Source organism: Rhinopithecus roxellana, chromosome 2 (genome assembly GCF_007565055.1).
Source record: "Rhinopithecus roxellana isolate Shanxi Qingling chromosome 2, ASM756505v1, whole genome shotgun sequence".
NCBI classification, from domain to species: Eukaryota; Metazoa; Chordata; class Mammalia; order Primates; family Cercopithecidae; genus Rhinopithecus; species Rhinopithecus roxellana.
This window is the reverse complement of record NC_044550.1, coordinates 75980160-76005619: the sequence shown is the minus strand read 5'-3', so window position 1 is coordinate 76005619 and position 25460 is coordinate 75980160. Positions and strand designations below refer to the sequence as shown.

The 25460-nt window shown below is 39.5% G+C and overlaps 1 protein-coding gene across 17 annotated transcripts in view; it reads left to right on the top strand.

Moving 5' to 3' along the window:
- Nucleotides 1–25460, top strand: part of ELF2 (E74 like ETS transcription factor 2) — a 132107-nt gene that overhangs the window by 88579 nt on the left and 18068 nt on the right. For 3 of the 17 annotated variants that reach the window (XM_010353492.2, XM_010353490.2, XM_010353491.2), the window contains exon 1: nucleotides 14894–15227. The exons of 13 other annotated variants lie outside the window; for them this stretch is intronic. In XM_010353492.2, the coding sequence (XP_010351794.1) occupies nucleotides 15170–15227 (58 nt within the window). In that variant the 5' untranslated portion in view covers nucleotides 14894–15169. Of the gene's footprint in view, nucleotides 1–14892; nucleotides 15228–25460 lie in introns of those variants that run through there. One more of the 17 variants, XM_010353489.2, reaches the window with a different exon arrangement.

Here is a 25460-nt window from a genome sequence, read left to right as displayed (position 1 = left end):
CCCTTCCCCTCACAATACAAATTATTGTAATCAGTGCTCCTTTCATCCTTCCATTAATCCAAACTCTTGATCTCCACAGGGTGTTCATGCATGCCATTTTCTGTCTGGAGTAGATTACTTTCTAGTTTTCAATTTCTAACTCCTGGTTGTCCTTTAGATTATAGTTTAAATGTCACTTTCTCACAGAAAAAGAGGCCTTGGCTGATATTCTTAAATCTCAATTAGGACTGTTCTGTTATTTTTTATCATAGCCCTCCATTCTTTAATGTGTTTTGTTGTTAGCACTACAACTTGTGATGCATTCAATTCCCACCATTAGGTAGTAAATACCTTCCAAGAAATTCAAATCACATAAAACCTGGCATTAATGTGAGGTTAATGAAATGGCCCGGGTCAGTCTGGGTATAGGAGGAAGAGGTGTGTGTATGAAATGGGTTCCAGAATTCAGACTAAAGTATCCAAAATCAGTCTAAGGTCCAGCTGTGGTTTGGTGCCACCTGGTGGTAGTTGTATACTCCTGTGACTGCTTTTTGAGGATAGGATGGAAGATGGGAGCCAATCATCAGTTGCGTTACCTGAATTCATGTATTCAGGAAGTTTTACTCGACTATATTTATATTTGTGCTCGTTTGCTTAATGTTTCCACACTGTGCTCCATAAAGTCAGAGACTATATCCATTGTGTTTACTGGAATTGCTTAGGGCCAGGAACCCAGTAGGTTTTCAATAAAATATTTGTTTATTGAATAAGAACACATCATGAACCAAAATGGATTGCCAAGAACTTTGTATTTTATTTAGAGCCTGCCCGTCAGTGTAGTTTAACTAGAGTGTAGGCTACATAGACAGGTATGGTTGAGAGATAATGCTAGACAGGTAAAGGTGCAGTAGGACCGGATTGTGATGGCCCTTGAATAAAATAGGAACTGTATGAAACATTATTTGGAAAAGATGAGAAGTGAAAAGAGGGACATTTATTTTAAGCATCCAGAACATAGAAGATGTAGCTTTCAAAATAATAACTTTGGGATAGGTTAGGGAATAAACTAAACTTTACCAATTTAACAAAAGGCAACAAAGGAGAATAAAATGATGGAATAGAAATAATAGATCAAGATAGTAGAAGTAAGTACAAAATGTATCAGAAATTATATTAAAATTATTGCAATCACAAGACAATAACCTGTGTTATTTATAATAGATGCATAGAGCAAAATTAAATGAGTGGAAACAGCTGATATATAACAGATAAACCAAAATTAAGTTTTTTTTTTTGGAGATGGAGTCTCGCTATGTTGCCCAGGCTAGAGTGCAGTGGCGCGATCTTGGCTCACTACAAGCTCCGCCTCCCGGGTTCACGCCATTCTCCTGCCTCAGCCTCCCGAGTAGCTGGGACTACAGGCGCCCGCCACCACGCCCGGCTAATTTTTTGTATTTTTTTTTTTCAGTAGAGACGAGGTTTCACTGTGTTAGCCAGGATGGTCTCGATCTCCTGACCTCCTGATCCGCCCGCCTCAGCCTCCCAAAGTGCTGGGATTACAGGCATGAGCCACTGCGCCCAGCCCAAAATTAAGTTTTAAAGATAGAAAAATATGTTTACCAGAAAAATACTAATCAAAGGGAGCAGGTATAATAAAATACAATTTAGGTTGAACATTTTTAATTGGGACACAGAGATACTCTTTATATTGCTAAAAGGAACAATCTAGAAAACAAAATCATCATAAACTTATATACATCTAGCAACACAGCCTTGAAATACCACTTAAAACAAAAATTTTTAGGAAAACTAGGCATGTCTACAAAATAGTGGGACGTCTTTGTCAAAGTGGAAAAAATCAAGCATATACAAAATTAAAAATGGTATCAAAGAATTTAACTACAAAGGGCTTAACAAACTTTGTAAATTGGAGATATATAGGACATTGTACGTAACCTAATAGAAACTTAAACATTTTTTAGTTATATGTAAGTCAGTTTTTAAACATGTACTATTCTATAGAGGAATATTAACAATGTCTAGAAAATCAGTGTCATACAAAATATGTTATTTCAGCCAGGCATGGTGGCTCATGCCCATAATCCTAGTGCTTTGGGAGGCTGAAGTGGGAGGATCACTTGAGGCCAGGAGTTTGAGGCCAGACAAGACAATATAATGAGACTCTGTCTGTGTAAAAAATAAATTAGCTGGGCATGGTGGCACTCACCTATAGGCCACATTACACTCCAGCCTGAGTGACAGCTAGACCTTCTCTCTAAAAAGAAAATCAAACAAAATATTTGGTCATGATGCAAGAATATTAGAAAACAATGAAAAGACAATCAAAGTACTTAATAATATTGGAAACTAAAAATTAGTGGACCAAAGAAGAAATGAAAATGTTAAAATACTCATGGCTAAATAACATTGAAAGCATTGCATATTGTTTTTCTTTTCTTTTTCTGTTTTTTTTTTTTTGTTTGTTTTTTGTTTTTGGAGACAGAGTCTTGCTGTGTCGACCAGGCTGGAGTGCAGTGGCGTGATCTTGGCTCATTGCAACTTCTGCATCCTGGGTTCAAGCGATTCTCCTGCTTCAGCCTCCCGAGTAGCTGGGATTATGGGCACACATGCCACCACACCTGGCTAATTTTTGTATTTTTAGTAGAGATGGGGTTTCACCCATATTGGCCAGGCTGGTCTTGAACTCCTGACCTCAAGTGATCTGCCTGCCTCAGCCTCCCAAAGTGCCACTGCATCTGGCCGAAAATATTGCATATTAAAACTTGGAATGTAGCTAGGTGTGGGTGCACACCTGTAATACCAGTTGGGAGGCCGAGATGGGAGAACCACCTGAGCCTGGGAGTTCAAGGCTGCAGTGAGCCATGATTGTGCCACTGTACTGTCTCTCACTGTACTCTCCTCCACGACAGAGTGAGACCCTGTCTCAAACAAACAAGAAAACTTGGAATTTCGTTTAAGCAGAACTCACTACGAAATATAATAGCTTTGAATGTATTTACTGGAGAATAAGAACGATTGATATAATGAGCATATATCCAAATCTACATGTCAATATAGGACCAACAGAATAAATCCACGTAAAGTAGAAGTAAGTTAAAAATAAAGATGAAAGTCAATATTAATAAATAGAAAATAAAACAGTACTAGATTATTAATAAAACCAGAAACTAATAAAATGGAAGAACCTCTGTAAAGACAGATTAAAGAAAAACGAGCACTCTGAAGAACAAATATAGGGCCAAAAGAATAAAAAGTTGAAAAACCATGAAAGAACACTGTGAAAAAACTGCTGCCAAGGAATTTAAAAACCTGTGAAATGGATAATGTTAAAATTTTATAGTTTAGGCCAAGCACTGTGGCTTACGCTTGTAATCCTAGCACTTTGGGAGGCCGAGGTGGGCAGATTGCTTGAGTCCAGGAGTTCGAGACCAGCCTGCAGTATGGTGAGACCTCCTAACTACAAAGAATAATAATAATAATAAAAATTAGCTAGGTAGGGTGGTGCACACCTGTAGTCCCAGCTACTCAGGAAGCTGAGGCAGGAGAATCACTTGAACCTGGGAGGTGGAGGTTGTAGTGAGTTGAGATCACACCACTACACTAGAGCCTAGGCAGAGTGAGACACTGTCTCAAAAAAAACAAAACAAAACTGTAATTTACAAGTGACTCAAGAAGAAATAGCTCAAATTAACAACCATTCAATTTCTTTATTCTTACATATGCATCTTCCTTATATACACATTTAAATAAAGTCCATTATAACGTGGAAAAAGTAAAAAAAAAAAAAGTCCATCAGACCCAGGTTTATTACTAAAATTTCAGAGGATACATAATACTTGTCATATATAAACTATCCCAGAAGAATAGTAAAAGAGGGAAAGCTTTCCAACTCATTGTATGAAGTTAGTATAACCTTAACCTTAAAACTTATCCAATAAAAAACAGATTTTTTTTTTTGGGTCAAACTCATATATGCTCATAGCTATAAATGTTCTTTTTTTGTGTGTATGACAGTTTTGTTCTGTCGCCCAGGCTGGAGTGCAGTGGCGTGATCTCGGCTCACTGCAGCCTCCTCCTCCCGGGTTCAAGCGATTCTCCTGCCTCAGCCTCCTGAGAAGCTGGGATTACAGGCATGTGCTACCATGCCCAGCTAATTTTTGCACTTTAGTAGAGGTGGGGTTTCACTGTTTTGGCCAGGCTGATCTTGAACTCCTGACCTCAAGTGATCCGCCAGCCTTGGCCTCCCAAAATGCTGGGATTGCAGGCGTGAGCCACCGTGCCCGGCCAATCATAGCTGCAAATATTCTAAATAAAGAATAGCAAATGAAATCCATCATTGATTTAAAAATACATAATGACTAAATTCATAATAGGAAGGCAAAGGTGGCTGTATATTAAAAAGTTAATTATTGTAGTAGCCATATGACTAGATTAAAGGAGAAAACTGTAATTATCTCTATAGATTCAAAAAAAATTTGTTAAAATTTAAAATCCGGGCCAGGTGTGGTGGCTCAAGCTTGTAATCCCAGCACTTTGGGAGGCCGAGGAGGGCAGATCACAAGATCAGAAGATCGAGACCATCCTGGCTAACATGGTGAAACTCCTTCTCTACTAAAAATGCAAAAAGTTAGCCAGGCGTGGTGGTGGGCACCTGTAGTCCTAGCTACTCGGGAGGCTGAGGCCGGAGAATGGCGTGAACCCGGGAGGTGGAGCTTGCAGTGAGCCGAGATCGTGCCATTGCGCTCCAGCCTGGGTGGCAGAGCGAGACTCCGTCTAAAAAAAAAAAAATTAAAATCTGCTGAGGATAAAAGACTCTTAATCTGTATAGGCACCTGATAAAGAGTACATACTAAAAATCTATACCAGGCTGGCATAGTGGCTCACGCCTGTAATTCCAGCACTTTGGGAGGCCGAGGTGAGCAGATCACTTGAGGTCAGGAGTTTGAGACCAACCTGGCCAACATGGTGAAACTCTGTCTCTGCTGAAAATACAAAAATTAGCTGGGGGTGGTGTTGCATACCTGTAATCCCAGCTACTTGGGAGGCTGAGGTGCGAGAATTGCTTGAATCTGGGAGGTGGAGGTTGCAGTGAGCTGAGACCGTGCCACTGCACTCCAGCCTGGGCAACAGAACAAGACTCTGTCTCCAAAAAAAAAAAAAAAAAAAATCTATAGCAAAATCATGCTTAATGGAGAAAGAAGATGCCAGCTATCAACTTTACTAACTAGAATTATTAGTGGATGTCCTAGCCAATGCAATGAGACAGGGGGAAAAAAAGACATAAAAATCAGAATAGGAGAAACAAAATTGTTATTATTTACAGATGACTTAATTAACACATAAAATTTAAGAGATGATCCAGATAAACTGTTAACATTGCTAAGAAGTTTTATCGGGTTTGCCATAGGCAGGAGCAATAATCAATAAGAAATGAAACAAAAATCCCATTGATAATAGTAAAAAAAAAAAAAAAAACAAAAAACCCTTTACTAGGGAGCTAAGAATAACTCTAAGATATATAAAGATAAATAAAGAAATCTAAAATTAGATCCCTATTTCACATCCCCTCATTTTATTCATTTTTAAAAATGGCATTACTTTAATCTTTTTTTTACACAACAGTCTCATCTTCCTCCCTCCCAAATAAGCATCAAATTTAGATTGATTAATGTATATTTTCTTAGTGTGTTGAGGTTGTATGTCCTTTGTATATAATTAAAATTTATATAAATAGTGTTATGTATCTTATTTTGTTTCCTACTTTTTAAAGTAAGCACTGTTCCTAATATCCTTGCGTGTTGCTTTGCGTTTATCTTATTTGTTGCTCAAACTGCTGCAGAGTATTCCCTGTTAAACATCCACCACATTTTACCTTTCTACTTACCTTTCTACTTACTCGATAGTAAATAACCTTCAGTCCCTACTTTTATCCTCATGCTGCATAACAAGCCACTCCAAAATTTATTGACTTGAAACAAGAACCAGTTATTGTTTTCGTCAGACTTATGGGCTAGTTATGTGGCTCTGCTGTGATGGCTTTGGTCCTGTATCTAGGATCATCTGTGGATCAGCTGGGAACTAACTGGTCTAGGAGGGCCTTAGCTAGGACAACTCAGCCCTCCTTTTGTCTTTCCTGTTATCTTATTTCTTTTTCGTTTCTTAAGATGTTAGTTGCCAGGCGTGGTGGCTCACGCCTGTAATCCCAGCACTTTGGGAGGTTGAGGCGGTGGATCACCTGAGGTCGGGAGGTGGAGACCAGCCTGACCAACCTGGGGAAACCCCGTCTACTAAAAATACAAAAAATTAGCTGGGCATGGTGGCACATGCCTGTAATCCCAGCTACTCAGGAGGCTGAGGCAGAAGAATCCCTTGAACCTGAGAGGTAGAGGTTGCAGTGAGCCTGGGCAATGAGTGAAACTCCGTCCCCCCCCCCCCAAAAAAAAAAAAGAAAAAAGTCAAGAACTCCAGTATTATGTTAAAGTGATATTTTAAAAGATTAATAATATTAATGGCCATCCCTGTTTTGTTCCTAATCTCGAAGGGAATGTATCTGAAGTTTAAACTTGAAATTGTTATAGTCTTTAGTATGTAATGTATATACCAACTTAAGGAATTCTCTTCTATTCCTTTTGTTTTGTAACTATGAGTCCTATCGCGTGCTTTTTTGGTATTTGATAAGTCATTTTTCTCTTTTACTCTATTAATATGGTCAGTTGATGGATTCCCAGATGTTGAACTCTTGTAGTTTGAGGATAAATGTTACTCATCATTTTGCTTTGCGTTGCTTTAAGTTAAGGAGTCTTGGAATCTATTCATAAGTGAAGTGGAACCATAATTTTCTTTTCTTGTCTTTATCTGCTTTTGAAATCAAGATTACACTGGCTCTTAAATAATCCAGGTAGCTTTCACTTATTTTTATATTTTCTGCAAACAGCTTGTGTAAGTTAAGAATTAATTTAAAATTTGCTAAAATTTGCATTAAAAATATTCAAGCCTGGGTTTTTTTTTTTTTTTTTTTTTTTTTTCCGTGGAGGGAAGGTTTTGTATTGTGTTTTAATTTCTTTACTATTTACTATTCTATTCAATTTTGTGTGTGTGTGCCTACTGGGAATTTTATATACTTCTAGTAGTTTATATGTTTCATCCAGATGTCAACTTTAGTAGCATATAATTGTTCATAATACTATTTTATTATTATTATTATTTATAATTTTTTTTTTGAGACCGAGTCTCTGTTGCCCAGGCTGGAGTGCAGTGGTGCGATCTGGGCTCACTGCAAGCTCCGCCTCCCGGGTTCACGCCATTCTCCGGCCTCAGCCTCCTGAGTAGCTGGGACTACAGGCACCCGCTGCCCGGTCTGGCTAAGATTTTGTATTTTTTAGTAGAGACGGGGTTTCACCGTGTTAGCCAGGATGGTCTTGATCTCCTGACCTCTTGATCTGCTCGCCTCGGCCTCGTAAAGTGCTGGGATTACAGGCGTGAGCCAGTGCGCCCAGCCTATCATTATTATTATTATTATTATTATTATTATTATTAAGACGGAGTCTGGCTCTATCGCCCAGGCTGGAGTGCAGTGTCACAATCTCGGCTCACTGCAAGCTCTGCCTCCCGGGTTCACGCCATTCTCCTGCCTCAGCCTCCCGAGTAGCTGGGACTTCAGACGCCCGCCACCACCCCCACCTTGTTTTTGTATTGTTCTTAGTAGAGACGGGGTTTCACCACGTTGCTCAGGCAGGCTGGTCTCAAACTCCTGACCTCAGGTGATCCACCCACCTCGGCCTCCCAAAGTGCTGGGATTAGAGGTGTGAGCCACCACGCCCGGCTCTATTTTTTTTTTTTTCTTTTTTTAGCATTTTACTTTATTTTATTTCTGAGATGGAATGTCGCTCTGTTGCCCAGGCTGGAGTGCAGTGGCACGATCTCAGCTCACTGCAACCTCTGCCTCCCAGGTTCAAGCAATTCTTCTGCCCCAGCCTCTGGAGTAGCTGGGATTACAGGCGTGCACCACCACGCCCAGCTAATTTTTTTATTTTTAGTAGAGACGGGGTTTCACCATGTTTGCCAGGCTGGTCTTGAGCTCTTGACCTCAGGTGATCCAATCGCCTCACTCTCCCAAAGTGCTGGGATTACAGGAGTGAGCCACCACATCCGGTCTATTTTATTATTTTTAGATATCAATTGTATCTGTGGTTATTTCCCCCTTTTTTTCCATATTATATATATACATATATATATATATTCTCTCTATTCTATTTTCTTGACAATCTTTGCCAAAATCTGTTTATTTTATTAATCTTTTCAAAGTAATCTTCTGGTTTTGTGAATCTTCTTTATTTTTGAAAAGTATTATTTTCTGGCTAGGTACAATGGCTCATGCCTGTAATCCCAACACTGTGGGAAGCCAAGATGGGAGGATTGCTTGCATCCAGCAATTCGAGACCAGTCTGGGCAAGTGATCCTCCCATCTCTACAAAAAATAAAAAATTAGCCAGGTGCGATGGTACACATTTGGAGTCCCAGCTACTTGGGAGGTTGAAGTGAGAGGTTCACTTGAACCCAGGAGGTTGAGGCTGCACTGAGTTGTGATAGCAGCACTGCACTCAGCCTGGGCAACAGAGGGAGACACTGTCTCAAAAACAAATTACTATATTCTATTTCATGCCTTTATAGAAAAATGGCCAAGGACATGAATAGTCAATTCACAGGGGAAATGTTAATGGTCAGTAAGTATATGAAAAATATTTATCCTTAATACTTAAATACATGCATATTAATACGACAATGAAAAATTTCTTGTTACTCAACACATGGCAGAAATTTAAAAATTCAGCTTATATCTTGGATTGACAAGCATGTGAGAAAAATGGTAACTCTACCAAACCACTGGACTTGCATAGCCACTTTGGACAGAATTACGTCAAATTAAAATTGTACTTACAAGCTGAGTGTGGTGGTGTGTGTCTTAGCTACTCAGGAGACCAGTGGGAGGCTATCTTGAGACCAGGAGTTCAAGACTATTGTGGGCAACATGGCCAGACCCTCTAAAATTATTTTAAAAAATTAGCCAGGCATGGAATATGACTGTAGTCCTAGCTAAGTTAAGAGGCTGAGGTGGAGGGTCACTTGAGCCCAGAAGTTCAAGGCTGCAGTGAATTATGGTCATGCCACTATTCTCTAGCCTCAGTGACAGAGTGAGACCCATACCAAAAAAGAAAAAAAGAAAATGCTTATTTTATGACCTAGAAACTTTGTTTGTTGGTATATGATGTGGAGAGACTCTAGCATACATGTTTAAGAAAACATAATTTTTTTTTGCAGAATTATTTATAAAAGTGAGAAATGGAAACTCTTTGCTAATGTGATGAATAACTTTATTAGATAATGTGATGAATAACTTAGATAAGTGATGAATAAAATGGGGTAAATGCATACATTGGAATACTTTGTAGCATTTAAAAAGCATAGCTATATTTACTTATACTGACATGGATAGAATGTAAATATTGAATGTTAAAAAATACATTTTAGAATGGCATATGTAGTTTAATGTCATTTATATACCCAGAGCATGTAAAATAATACTATATGTCATTCAGGGATACATACACAAACACATATGTACATATGTAAATATACATGCATGTAAAAGTATAAAATAGAATGGAAGAATATACACTAAACTCATGATAGCAATTTCTCTGGAGAGATGGAAGGGGGTCTGGGGGTCGTATTCAAAAATGCCATCTTCATCTTTTATATGTTATTTCTTAGGGGGAAAACAATCTTACAGCATAAATGAGTAGTTGTAGGTTCTGGTTGCGAAGGGGATATGACTATGTTACATTATTTTTGGTAATTTCCTATATGGTTTAAATCCCCCTAAAAATGTATAAGAGATGAGTTCTTAAACTAGGAACATAGATGACTAAGTTTTCTAACCTGGTAAGATGATGGTTACTGATAGAGTAAATGAAATCTGTAGATAAAGGATCTTTAGTTATCTGTTGGTTATTCAAGTAGAGATGTTTATTATACAATTGGAAATTAGTACCTATATTTTTTTTAAAAAGTAAATCAAGACTTGATATGCTGATTTTTGAATCAGTATAGTAATAGTATTGAAAGTCCTTGGCCAGGCGCGGTGGCTCACGCCTGTAATACCAGCACTTTGGGAGGCCGAGGTGGGCGGATCACCGGAGGTCAGGAGTTAGAGACCAGCCGACTAACATGGAGAAACCCCGTCTCTACTAAAACTACAAAATTAGCTGGGTGTGGTGGTGCATTCCTGTAATCCCAGCTACTCTGGAGGCTGAGGTAGGAGAATTGCTTGAACCTGGGAGGCGGAGGTTGCGGTGAGCAAAGATCGCGTCATTGCACTCCAACCTGGGCAACGAGCGAAACTCCGTCTCAGAAAAAAAAAAAAAAAAGAGAGAGAGAAAAAAAGTCCTCGGTGGGGGTGGATAATACCACTCTAGAGGGAGAGAGTGGAGAATGAGGAGACAAGGTGGCTAAGGATCACACTTTGGGCGAAACAGTCATGTTTAACGGTGGTGTAGAGGTGGGTGAAGACAACTGAAAAGAAATAGGAAGAAACAAAGTTTACTATCATGAAAATCAAACGAAGGGAAGGATTTCAATAAAGGGGTAGTCAACAATATTTGGAGAAGCAGTAAGATGGAGACTGAGAAGAGGTCACTGGATTTGGCAATTAAAAACTCAGTATTGACATTTGAAGAATTTTTCAGTGGGTAGAGCAGAAAGTATTGTAAGAGAAGAAAAAATTAGTTAATCTAAATATTCCTTTTGGAATTAAATGAGATTTGACTAGTATATTTTCAGTTAAAATTTTTATTGTAAAAAAAAATTTTTTTTTTTTAAAGAGAGTCTTGCTCTGTCTCCCAGGCTGGAGTGCAGTGGCATGATCTCGGCTCACTGCAACCTTCCTCTCCTGGGTTCAAATGATTCTCCTGCCCGAGTAGCTGAGACTACAGGCATGTGCCACCACATCCAGCTAATTATTTTATTTTTAGTAGAGACGGGGTGTCACCACATTGGCCAGGCTGGTCTCAAATTCCCACCCTCAGGTGATCCACCTGCCTCGGCCCCCCAAAGTGCTGGGATTACAGGCGTGAGCCACCGTGCCCAGCCTGTAATTTTTCATAAACATGCTAAACAAGAATTATATATGGGCCCTTGTAAAGTTTCACAAGAATTGCAAATTTTTTTCCAGTGGATTCAAGATACTACGTATTCTTCGATGATAATAAAGAACTCAAACCCTTGAAATCAGTTGTCATAAATGTTGTTTATAGAGATAATTATTTTAACTCATGTACATTTGGTGCTTAATAGATGCTATTTTAAAAAGTTGCTTGTGCCCAGGCGCGGTGGCTCACGCCTGTAATTCCAGCACTTTGGGAGGCCAAGGCGGGCAGATCACGAGGTCAGGAGATAGAGACCATCCTGGCTAACACGGTGAAACCCTGTCTCTACTAAAAATACAAAAAATTAGCTGGGCGTGGTGGGGGGTGCCTGTAGTCCCAGCACTTGGGAGGCTGAGGCAGGAGAATGGCGTGAACCCGGGAGGCGGAGCTTGCAGTGAGCTGAGATCACGCCACTGCACTCCAGCCTGGGCGGCAGAGCGAGACTCCGTCTCAAAAAGAAAAGAAAAAACGTTGTCTGTCTACCACCCATAGAGGAGACTAGCTGCAGGGCTGGGCACAAATCCTGCCTGTAATCCCAACACTTTGGGAGGTCAAGGCAGGAGGATTGCTTGAGGCAAGGAGTTGCCGACCAGCCTTGATAGACCCTGTTTCTATAAATAAATGAATGAATTAATGACTAGCTGCAATACTTAGCTGACAGTCTTCTAAGAGTGGCTGCTAAGAATTGAACGGAATGGTTTGTCTAGTATAAATCATAAAGCGAAGAATCAACAAGTCTCAAGGAGAGCCTGGCCCAGGGATAAGTTAAAATGCAAAAAACATGAACCTAAGTCAGATCACACCTAAGCTAAGTACGTATCAAAAACAGTACATACTGGACTCTTACTCATCAGAGGATTTTCATGGTTGTACATATGACAGACTTACAATAAAATTACTTTTAGGAGTTATGATCCTCTGAGAATCTAAAATTAGCCATAGTCCTTTTCCTCAGAAAAAATACACATTTCATTAACAAAAATTTGCCTCTTTAAACCCCTATATAAAATGTATGCCTTATGAAGGCTTTTATAATTATAAACAATTTAACATCCTTGGGTGGTAATTATACCCACTGTATATACACCCTATTATTTAATTTCATATATAAGCAGTCTTGTGTATCATACTGTCTCTAAGACTTTCACCCTTGGTGGGTGGGGAATTTTGTATGAATTGAGAAGGCTTAATTTCTTCCTTTTGTTACATAATTTAGTGCTACCAGCTTAATAAACACCTACAACAGAAACTTGCTTAAAGTAAGTACTGGATAATAATTTGTTGAATAAATGAATTAGTTTATGACTATGGGTTCGAACATCTTCATTTTAATAATACTTTATAAAACCTGACTATTAAATAAATCAGTATCATAAAAAGCTCAAATAGACATTTAAACAGTAGTATAAAATATATGAAATAATTCATCTTTTTTCTTTGTACATCTGTAGACTGCACTTCTGTAACTATTGTCTATTTTCTTTTTTTTTTTTTTTTTTTTTTTGAGACGGAGTCTCGCTCTGCCGCCCAGGCTGGAGTGCTGTCGTCGGATCTCAGCTCACTGCAAGCTCCGCCTCCCAGGTTCACGCCATTCTCCTGCCTCAGCCTCCCGAGTAGCTAGGACTACAGGCGCCCACCACCTCGCCCGGCTAATTTTTTTGTATGTTTTAGTAGAGACGGGGTTTCACCGTGTTAGCCAGGATGGTCTCGATCTCCTGACCTCATGATCCGCCCGTCTTGGCCTCCCAAAGTACTGGGATTACAGGCTTGAGCCACCGCGCCCGGCCTATTGTCTATTTTCTGATGTTGACAGACCAGACTTTACTTGGTGCTCTTAAATTACGTGATTCCAACTTGTCCTTCACAGACATATTTTTCTTATGGTTTTCTTGACCCTGTTTTTTCCCTAAACATGCTCAAGATACCAACTTTGAATTTCATTGTTGTATGAGAAAAAGTTAAGATAGCTTGGCCTCTTCCTATTCTCGCATTATTCACTTCTCAAAACTTTTTTCTTCCATTTTTCTCTCTTAACTTCCCATTGCTTTACCTTTGGCATTAAAAAAAAATCAACCATTTTGCAGTTTATAATACTATAAATATAATAGTAGTAACATGGATTTAACTTTTATCTTTTTATAACTTCTAAATTTTATAGAAGACTTCAAGAGTTTTGACCTTGAAGTAATAAGATACTTTGTAAACTTTGTTAAGTAACTTCTTGGGCCTCAGTTTCCCAATGTGTAAAGTGAAGAAGTGGACTAACTCTGTGGTTCTCAAATAACTAGCTGTAGTGCAGTGGTGCGATCATAGCTCACTGCAACCCGAAACTCCTGGGCTCAAGAAAACGGCTGGCTTCAGACTTGAGTCCCTAGGTGCACAGGCCCATCACAATGCCCAGCTAAGGATGATGCTTACTTTAAACTGATTGGCAATAAAATACAAAAGCTACCATGTAGTTCATTTTGTCCCATACATGGCAGGTTTACCTAATTCAAGAAAGAGATCCTTATTTAAAGAGGAGTTGTTTTTTGGAAATAGCATGTAGGTTCTTTTTTGGGAGAGTGAGGATCATGGTGATGGGGTAGGGTAAAAGGACCAAGAGAATAAATGAATATTAGGATAAATGAGAAAAAAGTCATGGGTTATGTAAATCCATTCTGATGCTGCACTCAGGTTGGGCAAGATTTTATGAAATGATACCGCTTTAATGTTACCACTGAAAACTTTTTTTCTCTACACAGTTAATTCGGATCATAAAAATTGTCACCTTGGTATTTTAAATTTGTAACTGCCAGATCTTTTTGTTTATTCAGCAAATACTGAGCACTTACTCTGTAGGAGGCACTGTTCCTTTATGTAAGTTTTGTGTGCCAGCAACTTTAGGATAACCCTTTGTTTCAAACAATTTATGTATTATGAAATTCTGAAACCAGGGAAGCATTTTAATGAAGCGTCATTCGTCATTATATTGGTTTGATTTCTTGTGTTCAGTAAATTTAGTCATTAAATTGGCGATTTATCTCCCTCGTCCATTGTATTTTAATATGTATTTGTAATAAGGTTTTCAGCAAGAATTTTTTTTTTTTGAAGTAAATGACAACATAAATTTGTTTCCAAATGAACCAAACAGAAATGAAAGGGTACATGAATTTCATGATTAGCATATTGGGGGAGTCTAATCTCCAGAGGTTGGTGTGTTCTACTAAGTACCCGTTTAATGTGCTCTTTGACACTTCTGTTAAGGGAAAAGGACGAAGTTGGTCTTGGAAAGTTGGGAACTCCTTACTTTCCAAGTAAAGGTTTCAGAATATGTTCTAGGTATGACTTTTTTGTTGGTGTTCCTGTGTTAAAGTGCCGATGTTTCAAGTGAACTGGTTACATGTTGCATAAGGTTTGAAAAAGCCAAAAGAAGTTAAATAGCCACCTTTATTTACAGCTGCAGGACTAGGTATTAGATTGCTTCCAGGAAGAAAATATGATTAATGGCTCTTTTCCAGAGGGGGGACAATTGCAGACTTTTCTTCCGCAGAGCGTGAAATGTGCCTCTTCCTGCCGAGGGGCTGTGTCCTCGCGCGGCTCCCGGAGCCGTTTCCCAGCCTCAGGTGTCTCTCGCCGCAGGCTGCTGCCGCTCTCCGGAGCGAGCGTCCGGGACTTCCTGTCTGGGCGCGGGGCGGAAGGATCGCGTTGCCAGCTGGGGCGGCCGCCACAGCCGCCGCCGCCGCCACCGCCCCTGCCCCTGCCGTTAGGTGGTGGGGTTTCTCAGCCCGGCGGCGGGAGGCGGGCCGGCCTCGGCTTCCTGTCGGAGGACGCGCAAGGATCCGGGCGTCGGAGTGTGTGCGAGTGCGTGAGTGTGTGTCGGTCGCACGGCGTGTGTCTCCGGCCGCGGGTTCCGCCTCCTCCCCTGCCGCCGCTGCTCACGGTGTAAGTCAATGTGAAGCAGCAGCTCCAGCCCCGGGATAAACATGGCGACGTCTCTGCATGAGGGACCCACGAACCAGCTGGATCTGCTCATCCGGGCCGGTAAGGACAGGGGAACTTTTCTCCCGTGCATCGGTGCAGCAGGAGAGGGGGTGCACAGAAGGCGGGTGACTCCCCTGTAGCAGTCTGTGCTGGGGGTACAGTGTCCACCTCACAGTCACTGGGGCGGCTGGGGGAAAGGGGGGAGTGAATGAAGTAATGGAGGCGACGAATCAGGAAGTGATCACCTTGGAGAGTAACCTGCCTCGAATCCGGCGCTGTCGCTTCAGGGTGGGTTCGGCGAGCAGCAGCAGCAGCTGCCGGGCGGAGCGCTGGCAGCGGGTGCTGGAGAACGGAGCCGCGGTTAAGTTGGGGACTCGGGGGCGGACGAGTTGTGCGCTTCACCCCAGTTGCTGAGGAACCAGGAAGTGAGTGAGGCTGTTGTCTCTCGGCTGCGCCTGCCACGCTGTCTGGCCGGAGAGGCCGCTACTGGCCGCGGTCGGGGGCGGCGGGCTTCTCCAGGGAACGCTCGCCACCCCCTTTCGGTTCTCCCTTCAGACTTCGTCCACAATTCTATGACTTCCGCATGGACCAGGCAGCCAGGGGCGATGTCCGGTGGACCGATACCCGCCAAAAAAAAAATGCTCTGACCCTCCCTCCTCCGCACATTCCCACCTTATGCAGTCTCGGGAGTAACGGTCCTGGACAGGGTCACTTAATAATGTTGAGTAACCGGGATGATGTTTCAGGGGCCCGCCTCCCTTTGCTCATTTAATGGGTGGCTGTAAAGAAACTAGGTTTATGCCCCTTCCCTCGTGGGTTTTTTTTTAGGGGGAGAATGGGGAGAACACAGAATATATTTGTACCCCTGACCTGCAGGGTTCGACGTCAGAGAAGAACGTTTATTTTTGTAAACAGTGGGTGAATGTTAAGGAGCGAGGCGGGAGGGAGGGAGTCTTGGCCCTAGGGAAGTCTCAGCACGGAATTGCCCCCTTCCCCCCTCCCCCCCAAACCTCCCACCACAGCGGAAGCGCCTCAGAAAGGACAGAACGGACGGGATTGACAGGCCTCTGGTTCCAATCTGCTCTCTGAGGTGTTCCAAATTAGAACGTTGATTTCTGGGGGCGGGACTACGGGCCCGCGCTGGGCCAATGAAGATTGGGCGGGAGTGAAGCTGACAATGTACGCATGGAATTGGAGGGAAGAGGAGTGTAAACACGGAAGTGGCCGCAGGAGTGGGGGATGTGCGGCGCCACTGCTGCAGCGGAAGGGCACGGACTTAAGTTACATAGAAAAAGAAGCTTTGCTTAATAGCAGACAGCGCAGTGAGGGTTCTGAATCGATGTAGCACTGCTTGAATACTGTTTACTTACTGTAATAGTAAGCATACATGTTCCTTTTCCCGGTTCCTATTTCATATTGCCATGGATGGGAAGTGGACGATGAGAAATATTCAGGGAACACAGTAATTCTGTAAAAGATCTTGACAGTTTTCCATCCATTGTTTTTAGGTAAGGGACTTGAAATTAGTAGTTTGCCTGGCAAAACTCTGTGACTCAGTTCTTTTGGGGGAAATCATGAACACACGTGTATCCCAAGTTAACGGAAGCGTTCTAGGTTCAAAGTCTGAAATAATATATAGGTATTGAATACCACGCAGTGGTGACCAGTCTTTTATTCTATAAAATGTAATAATATGTATTTCAGAGGTTCCAAAGGAAAATACAGTTTACTGGGTAGTGATTAAAACATCTGTTTGACAGTTGCTTTCTGGTCAGAACAAGAACTTAAGTTTTAGTAAGAGAGCACAATGAGAACTTGATTCCTTTGTATATATTGTCCATTACTACAATATGAATTAAGGGATGGAATTTTTGGCTTTATATTATTGGTACTAATGATACATGAAGTTGTGGGGTCAATGATATTTCTGTGATTATTGAATATGTACAGTTCAAGACATGTTGTTTCCAGTAGCTGCGAACGCTCAGAAAGAACCTTAGAATGCCCTTGCATCAAAACTTTGAAAGATACTATAAAGGTAGGAGGGCTTAACTTTGTCATTGGAAAGTCTTTTTTCATAAGCTTTTGGAATTACCAGCGAAACTGAATATGGCCTGTAGATATTTTCCTTGGAGTGTGTATGTGTGTGTATAAAAGACTGTCTTTGGTTTGAAAAGACAAAAGTTTTGTCTTCCTTTGATAAAGGGGTTTCAAAAAGTTAAGTGCTGTTTTCCAGCTCTACTGCATTTCTGTACTATATGGGAATCTTAAAGTTTAAGATAATAATGTTTTGTAAATAATATGTTTTACATACAATTATTTTCAAGTTATCTCCCCAATTAAGTTCATGTAATCTGAAGCTCCCTTACAAGCCTTATTTTAGAAGGAAACTTGAGAGAGGTTTGCTCATTTACCCAAGGTTTATTCAGTGTGTTAAAAGTTTGGGAGGAATAGCACATATAATAAACATAATAAGTGAAAAAAAAAAAAAAAGAAAAGAAAAAAAGAGTTTGGGAGGAAAGATGGCCCAGAAGATTAGGAATCATGATTCTAAATTTTTATTGCTGCCAATTTTCAGTAGCATTGGTAGGATAATGTTTCTAAAGTTTGTGTTTGTGTAATGGACAGAATACCTTTTTATCTCCTTGATAAAACCTTGATAAAAACCTATTATTAAAGTTGATTATGAAATTGAAATCATTTCTGATTTACTGTAAATTGGAATATGTAGTCTCAATCTTGAAAAGATCAAATTGAAAAAAATTTAGCAGTATGAAAAAAAGTTAAAAGCAGTATGTGAATAGATGCAAGTGTGAGAGAGAATTCGTCCTCACAAAGATTTTACAGTCTGGGGAGACAGGTGAAAATCTATATAATGTATAAATGTAAAAAATAGCTCCAGTGATTGCTGTAATGGGTTGATGATTAGTGTAGAATGATATTTATACAACTTCTAGAGGAGATAAGCTTTAGGTTAATAATTTCAGCGTAACTTGTTCCTTTTTTTTTTTTGAGACGGAGTCTCGCTCTGTCGCCCAGGCTGGAGTGCAGTGGCGTGATCTCAGCTCACTGCAAGCTCCGCCTCCCGGGTTTACGCCATTCTCCTGCCTCAGTCTCCCGAGTAGCTGGGACCATAGGCGCCCGCCACCTCGCCCGGCTAGTTTTTTGTATTTTTTTAGTAGAGACAGGGTTTCACCATGTTAGCCAGGATGGTCTCGATCTCCTGACCTCGTGATCCGCCCGTCTCGGCCTCCCAAAGTGCTGGGATTACAGGCTTGAGCCACCGCGCCCGGCCAAGCATAACTTATTTCTAAGCAAGTATATAACACTTAATATTATCACTGTTGCTACACATGTTAAGGTAGCTGTTAAGCTCTAATATACTTTTGATTTTATTTTCTTCCTTTAGAGGCATTATCATGTATGCATTCCTTTAGCTATAAACATGCTGCCAGAGGAGTCTGAGTAAAGGATGAAATAAATAAGGTTATTTATTAAAACTCACTGTCATTTTACAAAGTATGTTTGTAGTAAAGTCTCGAAATACTTTAGAAAACTTTCATGGACAATATGATATATGAGAATGAGCCTTGACCCTGAAGAGTTGAGGATCTATATCTAGCTGTCACTAAACTAGCTAGTGACTTAACCTCTTTAGGGCTTCATTTTCTCTTGGAGGACAGGGTTGACTAGATGATTCCTAATGACTTTTAAAGCTCTAAAATAAGTGGCTTGGAAGTACTTAATGGAAAGGTAAGGCTTCTCCTTGGGGGTTTTTAATATTACACCATGTGAGTGAATATGTCTATATGTTCGTTATGTAATTGGGAGGTTAACTTTTTTTATCCAGTCTTTGAAAATAAAAATGTGTGCCAAATTGTAACTTGAGGCTCTTCATATGTTTAAGTCTGTAATATAGTTTATTTAATAATTTAGGCTTATTTCTAGTGTATATAGCTTAATATAGGAAAAAACAAATGTCTAGCATTGTTACTTTCCTAGTATTTATGTGAAAGTATTGTATATGTACAGTCTGGATTTTCTGGAAGATTTCTGCCTTTTTCTCTAGTATACCTTCCTTGACTTTTTTCTTTATTTGTCTTTTCTTATTTTATTTTTTTTTCACATTTGCGAAAAAAGGTAACCAGAAGTTTTGGTGAACAATGCAGTTATTAAATGAAGGTGAAATTTTTCTGGAAAGTTAGCCTAAATATTTTCACTGACAAAACCTATTATTAAAGTTGATTATGAAATTGAAATCATTTCTGATTTACTGTAAATTGGAATATGTAGTCTCAATCTTGAAAAGATCAAATTGAAAAAAATTTAGCAGTATGAAAAAAAGTTAAAAGCAGTATGTGAATAGATGCATTAAAATGAAACTCAAGGAATGACACTGGTTTTCTTTTGAAAAAGCTCATTTGGGCCAGGTGCAGTGGCTCACGCCTGTAATCCCAGCACTTTGGGAGGCTGAGGCTGGCGGATCACAAGGTCAGCAGATCGAGACCATCTTGACTAACACGGTGAAACCCCGTCTCTACTAAAAATACAAAAAATTAGCTGGGCGTGGTGGCAGGCGCCTGTAGTCCCAGCTACTCGGGAGGCTGAGGCAGGAGAATGGTGTGAACCCGGGAGGCGGAGCTTGCGGTGAGCAGCGATCGTGTCACTGCATTCCAGCCCCGGGACAGAGCGAGCCTCCGTCTCAAAAAAAAAAAAAATAAGCTCATTTGCAAAGGAATTTAAGAAATTATCCTTCACAAATCATTGCAGCATTGGTACTAAAATTCATGTAAAAACTGAGTTACATGGTCACATCAGTCCATGTGTAAATAGCCAGTCAGAATCATTCAACATAAAACTATTTTAGAAACAAATTTGGTTGGTGGAGAAGGGCAGGCAGCAGAATGTTTTTGGTAACTATTTAAAATGATTCCTCGTGTTTGGTAATTGTGTAAAATGATTGATTCCTTGTGACATCTATAGCAAAATGTTCAAAAAAATGCAAAGAAATGCTTAAGAAAAGCTTTTTAAAAACTATATGTGAGTAGACAAATACTGTTTAACTTATAGAATCGTAATTTTTCTTTCTTATTATTATTTATTTTATTTTTCGAGATGGAGCCTTGCTCTGTCGCCCAGCCTGGAGTGCAGTGGCACAATCTTGGCTCACCTCTGCCTTCCAGGTTCAAGTGATTCTCCCACTTCAGCCTCCCAAGTAGCTGGGATTACAGGCGTGAGCCACTACGCCCGGCTAATTTTTGTATTTTTAGTAGAAACGGGGTTTTACCGTGTTGGCCAGGCTGATCTTGAAATCCTGACCTCAGGTGATCCACCCACCTTGGCCTCCCAAAGTGCTGGGATTACAGGCGTGAGCCACAGCTCCCAGCCTCGAATCATAATTTGTCATCTACACACTGATGTTTATGTTTAGAAGCTAAAACTTATATAAGCTTGGGGATAGAATTTGGTTGTTATTAATTACAGTCGATGATGAAGTACAGCTGCGCTTCTCAAAAACCAAACGCTCTGACCTGGATTCCGGGAGTCCCAAGAGCCTTTCACAGGATCTGTAAAGACAAAATTGTTTTGAAAATAATACTAAGACATTATTTACCTTTTCACTTTCAAAAGTGTACAGAGGAGTTAGGAGCTATGTATAGATGGGTTATTCCAATAGATTGAAAGAGGAAGGAGAATCCACCTGCCTTCTATTAAATCAAGTATAGTAGGATTTGCAAAAATATATAAAACAAAGTTACTCACTTTTTGTTTTTTTAAAGTTATTTTTGGCCAGGCATGGTGATTCATGCCTGTAATCCCAGCACTTTGGGAAGCCAAGGCAAGAGGATCTCTTGAGCCTGGGAGTTTGAGACCAGCCTGACGACATACTGAGACCTCCGTTACTTAAAAAAAATAAAAATAGCTGGTTGTGCTGGTGCATGCCTGTGGTCCCAGCTACCTGAGAGGCTGAAGTGGGAGGATCACAGCCAGGAAGTCTAAGCTACAGTGAACCATGATCATGCCACTGCATTCCAGCCTAAGCAACAGAGCGAGACCTTGTCTCAAGTTATTTTTCATAAAAAATATTACTTGTGTTTGCAGTAATGGATGAATTATTTTAAATGAATTAATAATTTTGAAGTTTTCTTTGTAATTTCAAATATGATAAATACAGATAAAATCTCTTTGAGGTCTTCAGTATTTTGAGTGTAAAAGTGTCCTCTGATAAAAAAGGTTGGAGGATAGCTGAATTACAGTGTTCTTTAGGTCTGTACTATAAGGAAGCCACTAGCCACATGTATCTGAGTACTTAAAATGTAGCTAAGAAACTCACTTTTAGGCCGGGCGCGGTGGCTCAAGCCTGTAATCCCAGCACTTTGGGAGGCCAAGACGGGCGGATCACGAGGTCAGGAGATCGAGACCATCCTGGCGAACACGGTGAAACCCCTTCTCTACTAAAAAATACAAAAAACTAGCCGGGCGAGGTGGCGGGCGCCTGTAGTCCAAGCTACTTGGGAGGCTGAGGCAGGAGAATGGTGGGAACCCGGGAGGTGGAGCTTGCAGTGAGCTGAGATCGCGCCACTGCACTCCAGCCTGGGCGACAAAGCGAGACTCCGTCTCAAAAAAAAAAAGAAACTCACTTTTAAATTTTAATTAATTTAAACTCAAAAACAAGCAGTGGGAAACTTCCTTATATTGATTACACATTGAAATAAAATATTCAATGTCCTGGGTTAAATGAAGGTATTAATTTCTCCTTTGCTTTTACAAATGTAGCTACTGGAAAATTTAAAATTATATGTGGCTTTTATTTTTATCAGACAGCTCTGGTTTAGAAAATAATTTCTGGTTGATTTCATCTTGCAGAGGGCAGTTTGCTCTCCCCCTCCGAGAGTGTTGAAAAAAAGAAAAGCCATTCTTTTTTTCTTTTTATACTTTATAATGCAAGTATATTGATTAAAAAGTCAAGGGGGAAAAGGTAAAGATGGAGTGTTCCAGACCTTTAATTACCTTTTCCATCTTTTCATTGCATTCTTCATTTACCTATTACTGGTATTGCTTTGGGGCTTTAGAGGATAAGTAGTGGTAAATCAGTACTGTAGTTGAGTGAAGACCTTGTACTGTTAGTTTATAGTGTTGCTTATAGGGGAATACCACTATCACCTAATGAAGTGTTTTCTAGTTTTTTTTCACTGCTCTCAAACTAAATTGCTACTAAATTTTATTTTTGACTTGAGAACATTTTTATGAACTAGATCCATTGCCAGCATTCTGTTATGCAAAGCTGAGAGGTATGCCTCTTGTCAGACTTAATTACCAAGTTTGGTATTTTGTAACAGCTGTTGAGTGAGTCTGGAATAGTCTGCAGTACCATACAAACACCAGTTGATTAGAAAGATAGAAATGGAACAAGAAGATATTTACCAATATTAAATGAAGGTATGAGCAAATATTATTTTTGGTACTGTAATAAAAAGTAAAACAATTCTTGAAATTTATTTCAAGGGGGATTGACCAACAATATCCACTACCAGTGGTAACTAGAAAATGATACCTGTCAGACTACTTTTAGCTCCATTGTTTCTATTTTTAAAATGAGTTATTTATTTTTTCCTTCCATAAATTTCGTAGATATAGAAAGATACCAGTAAGTCAAGTTTTAAGTAAGATAAGGAATTCTACTTTTCAGCTCTTGCTTGTAGCTTTCTTACTTTGATTGCACAACACTGTTAAATTCATGCTTATTCTTAAGAAATGTGCAAAATTATAGCTGAAATTTTATTTGAATTATTGATCTGAACAAAAGAGCATTTTTTTGAATTATAGAAACAAGTAGAAATATTTCTTAAATTTCTGTTGTAAAAAGTTACTTATGTAAACAAAAATAAAAAGATAGTGCTCACTTTTACAAAATGTGTTAAGTTTTGGAAACTGGCATTAGTACATTATTATAAATTGATCTGAGAATAGGCTCTTAGATTTTTGTGTTTCACATTATTTTAGTTAGTAAATAAAAATGATGAGATAAAATTAGTAAGCAGCAAAAAAGTAATCAGTGTTCCTCTTAACATGCTTTTAACTTACAAAGTAAGTTTATTTGACATTTTTATTTAGTTTTGAAGTATCTTCCATTTATGTTTTTGGTGCTCTCTGAACTATAGATGGAGCGTTCTAAAATCCAAAACTTTGAGCACTGATGTGACACTCAAAGGAAATGCTCATTAAAGCATTTTGGATTTTTAGATTTGGAATATTCAACTGGAAATATATAGTGCAGATACATTGTTTTTAAATTCAAAATCTGAAACACTTCTGGTCCTAAGGGCATGCCCAACCTATAGTAATATAAGCTTCATGAGGCCGGAGATCTGTTCACACTTGTGTCAGGTTTATAGCACAGGGTCTGGGCACATGGTAAATGTCAGCAACCATTTGTCAGTTGTACATAGAGTATTAGATCTTCTGGCTGATAACTTCATAGGTAATTTATGTTTATTTTATGTTCTCATCCTAAATTTAAAGTATGAATGAGTAAATTTTCTAAGTAAGTGTATGTATTTTACTCTAAATATAAAATATTTCTGAGATATATTATGTTGAATTTTAGGGGGGAAGGGGAAATCGAGGTCAGAAATATGTGCAAAAATTACACCTTGAAGAAGAAACTTCCATTGACATAACAATTTTAATAACACAAAGTCATGGTTTTGAAAATGTGCCTCAAACTACCTAAGAATTCAGGGCACGTAGTATGTAAGTAACTGTTAGGCAAATTTCATTTTGTTTATAAGCTGAAACATTAAAAAATCTGGTAAAATTCTCTTGCTGTATTATTATTGAATACTTGAAGCTCTGATTTTAATATGGTAAAGTTTTAGGGTGTGTCTTAATATAATTACATAAGGAATTAGTTTACCCAGGATAGTTTATTAATAGCACCTAAGACAAGAGCTAAACTGCAACATAAGCAGACTTTAAAGAGAATGCTTGCTAGAATAAATTTTAAAAACTGGAGAATTTGCTTTTCAAGGTTTTTTTTTTCTTAGTGTATGTGAGTATTGTAGGGAGGCATTTTGAAAAAAATAATTGAGAATAATAATGTATCTTATACTTAATAATGCTAAGTTTTCTTAAAGTTGAACTACACAGGCTGATTGAATCCTTCGCTTCAGTGAAGCTGCAGATAAGAGTAAGCAGGGTCACCTAAAGATAGATTTACTTAGAGGTTTGGCTGCCTCTCTGGAACCATTTAGCTTTGAACAGATTTCCATAAATGGAAAGAGCAACTGGAGAGACCCAGTACCTTGTGGATGATGTGCAACAGGTGGTAAAACAGTCATTGGGTTTTTGAAATAAATGCTTTCCAAATGACTGTTGTTTAAGACTGAGGCTTTAGCATTTAGGGAACTTTGAGACTAACTGGATTTTTTTCCCCCAATTAAAAGTTTCCTGGAAACAGTTTTAAAAGATTCATATCGTTAGTGTGTATTGCTTATGAATTTGTAATATGACTTTATGAAATTTGTATAAACATTTACTTTTAGTTCCTTTAGGGGACAGCTTAGAAAAATCTGTCAAGTTAGAAACTCTTAAATATTCATGTTTCAGAACCTCTTACAAAAATAACTATTCAATATTTTAAATCAGGGTGTGAAATTAATATATTATTAAGATAATAACATTTGTTCTTGAATTGCTGATTTTCCTGTAAGGTCAGTGGGTTGTCCTTAATTCAGTACATAAAAGAAATATCTGCCTGGCATGATGGCTCATGCCTGTAATCCCAGCACTTTGAGAGGCCGAGGCTGTTGTATCACCTGAGGCCAGGAGTTCGAAACCAGCCTGGCCAACATGGTGAAGCCCCGTCTCTACTAAAAATACAAAAATTAGCCGGGCGTGGTGGCATGTGCCTGTAATCTCAGCTACTCAGGAGGCTGAGGCAGGAGAATCCCTTGAACCTGAGAGGTGGAGGTTGCAGTGAGCCGAGATCATGCCACTGCACTCCAGCCTGGGCAACAGAGCGAGGCTCTGTCTAAAAAAAAAAAAAAAATCTGCATGTCTGCTCCATGAAAAGTCTATGTTGGGAACCATGGCATATGTAAGGATTGGTTAAGCTAGCCCCCCAGACCTCAAGAAGTTTACAGTCTTATAGGAATGATAAGAAATTATCATATTCTTGCCCTATGAAAGAGGAAATTGAAGTTTGGTAGAGATTAAGTTGCTTACCTCAGGTAACAGAAATAAGTGGCAGAGACTGGAACCCAAGCTGTTGGACCTGAAAGCCCAAACCAC